General features: G+C 42.4%; 1 protein-coding gene across 7 annotated transcripts in view; it reads right to left on the reverse strand.

Moving 5' to 3' along the window:
• The window catches only part of LOC113817760 (putative neural-cadherin 2), a 76,362-nt gene that overhangs the window by 442 nt on the left and 68,420 nt on the right, over positions 1 to 7,500 (reverse strand). For 2 of the 7 annotated variants that reach the window (XM_070126870.1, XM_070126868.1), the window contains 5 exons: positions 7,008 to 7,240; positions 5,951 to 6,310; positions 4,969 to 5,169; positions 3,437 to 3,788; positions 1 to 87 (listed from right to left, as the gene is read on the reverse strand). The exon at positions 1 to 87 is cut by the window's left edge and continues 442 nt beyond it. In XM_070126870.1, the coding sequence (XP_069982971.1) occupies positions 3,460 to 3,788; positions 4,969 to 5,169; positions 5,951 to 6,310; positions 7,008 to 7,240 (1,123 nt within the window). In that variant the 3' untranslated portion in view covers positions 1 to 87; positions 3,437 to 3,459. Of the gene's footprint in view, positions 88 to 3,436; positions 3,789 to 4,964; positions 5,170 to 5,950; positions 6,311 to 7,007; positions 7,241 to 7,500 lie in introns of those variants that run through there. The other 5 variants (XM_070126869.1, XM_070126871.1, XM_070126873.1 and 2 more) reach the window with 5 other exon arrangements.

A 7,500-nucleotide genomic window follows, 5' to 3' on the forward strand; every position in this document is an offset into this window, starting at 1 on the left:
CAACATTTTTTTTTGTTTGTTTAATATTTCATACGAATGTTCTTCTAAAATAACGAGGTTCTTCCATATTTCTTGTTCCTCGGATCTCTGTGAAAGAAAAATAAAAAATGCAATTACCAAGGTGTATGGCAATAATAGTAATTATAATAAATGTGCATTTATTTCTTTAATTCTGTTAGCTCATTCTCCCCTGCCAGAAATTTAGCATTAAAAGGAGAGCCAGTAAAACAAACAAGCAAAAAATCAGAGAAAGAATGAGAGTTAAACAGTAATACAACAAGGAAAAGTGTCAGAAACTGGAAAAAGTGAGGCTTTCCCTTTTCGACCGTACGCGCCCCGGCAGACGGTTCCTAGCTAGTTCTCCAAGACGTTATGTAGAATCACAACATGCAGGCATTTTGTTTTCCAATTAATCATTCTTTATCAGCTGAGGGCTGTCAGCTCGTAATCAGTAAACGGAAAATCCCTCAACAAACAGAAGAAGAAAAATGATAACAAGAAAAAGAAGAAGAAAAATAACAAGAAAAAGAATAAGAAAAATGATAACAAGAAAAAGAATAAGAAAAATGATAACAAGAAAAAGAATAAGAAATCTGATAACAAGAAAAAGAAGAAGAAAATGATAGCAAGAAAAAGAAGAACAAGATAAAGTAAAAGATTTCTGACTTCACAGGCCCTGCGATCCTGACCTAAGTAGAAAGAAAGAAAGAAAGAGAGGACGAAGAAAAAAATTAAGAAGCAACAGCGGAAGAAAAAGAAAACATTTCGATCTCCACAGACCCTTCCTTCCTGACCTACGAAGAAAGAAATAAAAATAAAAGTGAATGAAGAAACAGATTCAGAAACAGACCCTGCCTCCCTGACCTACGAAGAAAGAAAGAAAAATAAAAGAAGAGGAAGAAAGAGATTAAGAAACAGCAGAAGACAAAGAAAACATTTCGACCTCCACAGACCCTGCCTCCCTGACCTACGAAGAAAGAAAGAAAAAGAAGAGGAAGAAAAAGATTAAGAAGCAACAGCAGAAGACAAAGAAAACATTTCGATCTCCACAGACCCTGCCTCCCTAACAAAGTAGAAAGAAATAAAAATAAAAGAGGATGAAGAAACAGATTAAGAAGCAACAGCAGAAGAAAATGAAAACCTTTCGATCTCCACAGGCCCTGCCTCCCTGACCTACGAAGAAAGAAAGATAAAAGAAGAGGGAAAAAAAAGACCCTGCCTCCCTGACCTACGAAGAAATAAATAAATATAAAAGAGGATGAAGAAACAAAGAAAACATTTCGACCTCCACAGACCCTGCCTCCCTGACCTACGAAGAAAGAAAGAAAAAGAGGAAGAAAAAGATTAAGAAGCAACAGCAGAAGAAAAACAAAAAAATTCGATCTCCACAGCCCCTTCCTCCCTGACCTACGAAGAAAGAAAGAAAAGGAGGAAGAAAAAGATTAAGAAGCAACAGCGGAAGACAAAGAAAACAATTCGATCTCCACAGACCCTGCCTCCCTGACCTACGAAGAAAGAAAGATAAAAGAAGAGGAAGAAAAAGATTAAGAAACAACAGCAGAAGACAAAGAAAACAATTCGATCTCCACAGACCCTGCCTCCCTGACCTACGAAGAAAGAAAGATAAAGAGGAAGAAAAAGATTAAGAAGCAACAACGGAAGACAAAATAAAAGAGGAGGAAGGAAAAGATTAATAAACAACAGCAGAAGAAAAAGAAAACATTTCGATCTTCACAGACCAAGCCATCCTGACCTACGAAGAAAGAAAGATAAAGAGGAAGAAAAAGATTAAGAAGCAACAACGGAAGACAAAATAAAAGAGGAGGAAGGAAAAGATTAATAAACAACAGCAGAAGAAAAAGAAAACATTTCGATCTTCACAGACCAAGCCATCCTGACCTACGAAGAAAGAAAGATAAAGAGGAAGAAAAAGATTAAGAAGCAACAACGGAAGACAAAATAAAAGAGGAGGAAGGAAAAGATTAATAAACAACAGCAGAAGAAAAAGAAAACATTTCGATCTTCACAGACCAAGCCATCCTGACCTACGAAGAAAGAAAGATAAAGAGGAAGAAAAAGATTAAGAAGCAACAACGGAAGACAAAATAAAAGAGGAGGAAGGAAAAGATTAATAAACAACAGCAGAAGAAAAAGAAAACATTTCGATCTTCACAGACCAAGCCATCCTGACCTACGAAGAAAGAAAGATAAAGAGGAAGAAAAAGATTAAGAAGCAACAACGGAAGACAAAATAAAAGAGGAGGAAGGAAAAGATTAATAAACAACAGCAGAAGAAAAAAAAAACAATTCGATCTTCACAGACCAAGCCATCCTGACCTACGAAGAAAGAAAGATAAAGAGGAAGAAAAAGATTAAGAAGCAACAACGGAAGACAAAATAAAAGAGGAGGAAGGAAAAGATTAATAAACAACAGCAGAAGAAAAAGAAAACATTTCGATCTTCACAGACCAAGCCATCCTGACCTACGAAGAAAGAAAGATAAAGAGGAAGAAAAAGATTAAGAAGCAACAACGGAAGACAAAATAAAAGAGGAGGAAGGAAAAGATTAATAAACAACAGCAGAAGAAAAAGAAAACATTTCGATCTTCACAGACCCTGCCTCCCTGACCATAGTGGAAAGAAATAAAAATAAAAGAGGATGAAGCAGCAGATTAAGAAACAAGAGCAGAAGACAAAGAAAACCTTTCGATCTCCACAGACCCTGCCTCCCTGACCTACGAAGAAAGAAAGAAAAAGAGGAGGAAGAAAAAGATTAAGAAGCAACAGCAGAAGACAAAGAAAACCTTTCGATCTCCACAGACCCTGCCTCCCTGACCAAAGTAGAAAGAAATAAAAATAAAAGAGAATGAAGAAAAAGATTAAGAAACAACAACGGAAGCAAAAGAAAACATTTCGATCTTCACAGACCCTGCCATCCTGACCTACGAAGAAAGAAAGATAAAAGAGAATGAAGAAACAGATTAAGAAGCAACAACAGAAGACAAAGAAAACATTTCGATCTCCGCAGACCAAGTCATCCTGACCTACGAAGAAAGAAAGAAAAAGAAGAGGAAGAAAAGATTAAGAAGCAACAGCAGAAGACAAAGAAAACCTTTCGATCTCCACAGACCCTGCCTCCCTGACCTACGAAGAAAGAAATAAAAATAAAAGAGAATGAAGAAACAGATTCAGAAACAGCAGAAGAAAAAGAAAACATTTCGATCTCCACAGACCCTGCCTCCCTGACCTACGAAGAAAGAAAGATAAAAGAGGAGGAAGAAACAGATTCAGAAGCAACAGCAGAAGAAAAAGAAAACAATTCGATCTCCACAGACCCTGCCTCCCTGACCTACGAAGAAAGAAAGAAAAGGAGGAGGAAGAAAAAGACTCAGAAGCAACAGCAGAAGACAAAGAAAACCTTTCGATCTCCACAGACCCTGCCGCCCAGACGCACGAGCCTCAGCAGAGTGTGCTGAGCTCGTTCTCCACCACGGTGCTCGCAGGAGACCCCGAACTACACGACCCGGAGGACCCTCTCGTCGTCTCGCCCGAGGGAAGGACGGAGACTGGAGACAAGCTTCTCTTCTCTGTTATTATTGTTGTTGTTGTTGCTGTTGTTGTTATCGTGGTGTCTGTCGGTCGAGTCTCGCCCACGGGGGAGGGTGGCTTCCGACGCTGTTTTAAGGTGCTGGTGGCCTCCGGGAGGTTTCTCAAGAGGTCCATCACTTCGAAGAACTCGGGGACAAGGGGCCTGATGTCGCCCTCGTCAGAGTCTTCCAAGCGAAGGCCTGAGGAGGGGGGGAGGAAGGGGGGGTTAGGACAAGAGCATCAACAACGACAACAAATAAAGTCTATGTGCAGATGAGGAACTCGTCTCAGCAACACTTCGGGAATTTCAATAATTAGAAATGAAACAGTAATTCACAATTCCTTATGACTACTATTGCTATTACTACCGCTAATGATTGTACTAATATTACTATTACTCTTTCTCCTCCTCCTCCTACTACTACTACTGCTGCTACAAATACCACTAGTGCTACTTCTACTACTACCACTATTACTACCGCCACTACAAGTACAACTACCACTACTACTACAACTACTACCACTAGTAATTCTACAATTACTATCACTACCACTACTACTACTACTTCTGTTATAACTACTACTACTACTACTACTATTGCTACTACTATTACTACTACTATCAATACTACTATTACTACTACTACTACTACTACTACCACCACCACCATCAACATTACTACCAATGATAATACTGATCATGATAGTGATAATATAAATAAGAATGATAATAGTAATTATAATTGTTATAGTAATCTACAAAAGAATAATGATGATGAAAATAATAATAACAATAATAATGATAATATTATTACTACTACTACTGCTACTACTACTAATAATAATAATGATAATAACATTAGTAATAATAACAAACATTGCAATAGAAATCATATTCATGAGAATGATAATAATGATAAAAATGATAACACTAATATTCATGATAATGACAACAACAACAACAACGATAACAATAACGATAATAATAGTAATAACAATAATATAAAACCCTCCTTGGTAATAATAATGATAATAATAATAATAATAATAATAGTAATAATATTGGGAAAAAATAAACGAACAGCAAAACTAATAATAATAGGATAATAAGAAAAAATACTAACAACACTAATAATAATAGGATAATAATAAAATAAAAGATACTAACAACAACACTAATAATAATAGGATGATAACAGAAATAAAAGATACTAGCAACAACACTAATAATAATAGGATAATAACAGAAAAAGATACTAACAACTCTAGTAATAATAGGATGATAACAAAAATAAAAGATACCAACAACAATACCAATAACAAGATGATGATTGATATAAAAATGACAACAAAAATGATACGAATAAGATGCCAACAGACGGGAGATGGTGGAGGTGAGCGAGCCCGAAGACGACCCGTCCCCCTCGTAGGCATAGGCGCGAAGGTCGTCGTTGGGCACCAGGTGGTCGTGCCTGAGCCCCGTCCGGACCAGGCGAGGCGGAGAGGTGGTCGCGGGGGTCGTGGTGACCTCGCCGTGACCTCCGGCCTTGACCTCGGATGTAAGGGAGGTCGATTGTACTTCTTGAGGGAGGAGATATTTTATTGTGTATTTTCGATTATTTTTTTTATTGTTTATTTATTTATTCACTTTTTTAGGAATTTGAGTATGAATATATGATGAAGTCACCATGGTATTATCCCCCTATGTCTATTAGGCTCTCTCTCTCTCTCTCTCTCTGTCTCTCTGTCTCTCCCTCACTCCCTCTCTCTCTCTCTCCCTCTCTTCCCTGTTATCTCCCTCCATCTCTCTCTCTCTTTCTCTCTTCCCCGTTATCTCCCTCCCTCTCTCTCTTCCCTGTTATCTCCCTCCCTCTCTCTCTCTCTTTCTCTCTTCCCCGTTATCTCCCTCCCCCCCCCCCTCTCTCTCTCTCTTCCCTGTTATCTCCCTCCCTCTCTCTCTTTCTCTCTTCCCTGTTATCTCCCTCCCTCTCTCTCTCTTCCCCGTTATCTCCCTCCCTCTCTCTCTCTCTCTCTTCCCTGTTATCTCCCTCCCTCTCTCTCTCTCTTTCTCTCTTCCCTGTTATCTCCCTCCCTCTCTCTCTCTCTTCCCCGTTATCTCCCTCCCTCTCTCTCTCTCTTCCCCGTTATCTCCCTACCTCTCTCTCTCTCTCTTCCCCATTATCTCCCTCCCTCTCTCTCTTTATCTCTCCCTCCCTCCATTCCTCCCTCTCTCTCTCTCTTTATCTCTTCCCCGTTATCTCCCTCCCTCTCTCTCTTTCTCTCTTCCCCGTTATCTCCCTACCTCTCTCTCTCTCTCTCTCTTCCCCGTTATCTCCCTCCCTCTCTCCCCCCCCACACTTACCTCTCTCGCCCAGCGTGACGTGCGGGAGCCGAAACCTCACCCGTTCGCACCCCTTGCTGGGGGGGCTCTCCTCCTTCCCCCCCGCGCTGCCCCTCCTCCGCCCACTCCCCCTCCCCCCTCCCCCGCCCACCCCTCCCTCCCCCGACGCCTCCTCGCAGCTGAGCACGCCCATCGCCGTACCCCCTTCGTCAGCCAGCGCCTCGCCCGTGATGTCCGAAATCACCCTGGCCTTGCACGCCGCCCCCCCGCCGCCGCCGCCGCCGCCCTTCGCCGCCCTCGCCGCCGCCTCCCGCCTCTTCTGCAGCAGCCTGGAGGTGAGGAGGCGTCGGCAGCGGAGGGAGAGGAGCAGGCACAGCACCACTGGCGGAACAAAGGCGTTCTGGTCGGTCTCTCGTTTGCTGTGTTAAGGTGCTGTCACAATAGCACTTTTTCCGTCATTTTTGGACAATTTTATTTAACATAAATACAAACATTCTCGAATATTTAACATAAATACAAACATTCTCGAATATTTAACATAAATACAAACATTCTCGAATATAGCTCTTGATTTGACTATGCTTGGCTGAAAAAGTTGACGGAAAGGTTTTCAGACGGAAACGATCATTATCGTCTGACTGGAAAATCGACAATTCGCTCAAAAATGGACAAAATTTCAGAAAATTGTCAAAAAATTGACGGAAAAAGTGCTAGTGTGACAGCGCATTTCGTTCCTTTCTTATCTCGTCTATTTAGTTGCCTAAAGTTCGAGACTGGAACGTTATTGGGTCTATTGCGAAATATTTACTCAACATACTCGCGTGTAGTTAGCTAGTATATCAGCACATATGTCCATTCAGAATACCAATGGATACGTTTACAAAACAAGGAAATAAATCTGAAATATATCCGATATACCTCTAATATACCTGTCATTTCTACCAACGGATATACTAACCCAGTAGATGAACTGACCCGATATATCACTTCACAAATCACAGAGTACACTTAATAAACCAACAAATACATTGAAGAATATTGACCCGAATTGACCCAAGACCAAGAGACTGACACTGACCTAGGACGAGGCAGGAGACCGTCAGCCCCACGATGGCCGCAGGAGCCGCGAGCACGTCAGTCTGTCTGTCAGCGAGCGCCCACTGACAGTGCTGACCCGTGTAGGCAGGGGCGCACTCGCACGTGAAGCCAGGCTGTGTGTTGTAGCACGTGCCCCCGTGCAAGCAGGGCCCCCACGTGCACTCGTCTATGTCGATGCATGTACGTTCTGCTAGGTGTTGTCCCGGGCCGCAGCTAAGGGCGAGGTTGATGGGGGTGGGAAGTGGGGAGGGGGAAGTTGGTGGGGGTGGGAAGGGGGGAGGGGGAAGTTGGTGGGGGTGGGAAGGGGGGAGGGGGAAGTTGGTGGGGGTGGGAAAGGGGGAGGGGGAGGTTGGTGGGGGTGGGAAGGGGGGAGGGGGAGGTTGGTGGGGGTGGGAAGGGGGGAGGGGGAAGTTGGTGGGGGGTGGGAAGGGGGAGGGGGAGGTTGGTGGGGGGTGGGAAGGGGGGAGGGTGAG

Source organism: Penaeus vannamei, chromosome 11, assembly GCF_042767895.1.
Source record: "Penaeus vannamei isolate JL-2024 chromosome 11, ASM4276789v1, whole genome shotgun sequence".
Lineage (NCBI taxonomy): Eukaryota > Metazoa > Arthropoda > Malacostraca > Decapoda > Penaeidae > Penaeus > Penaeus vannamei.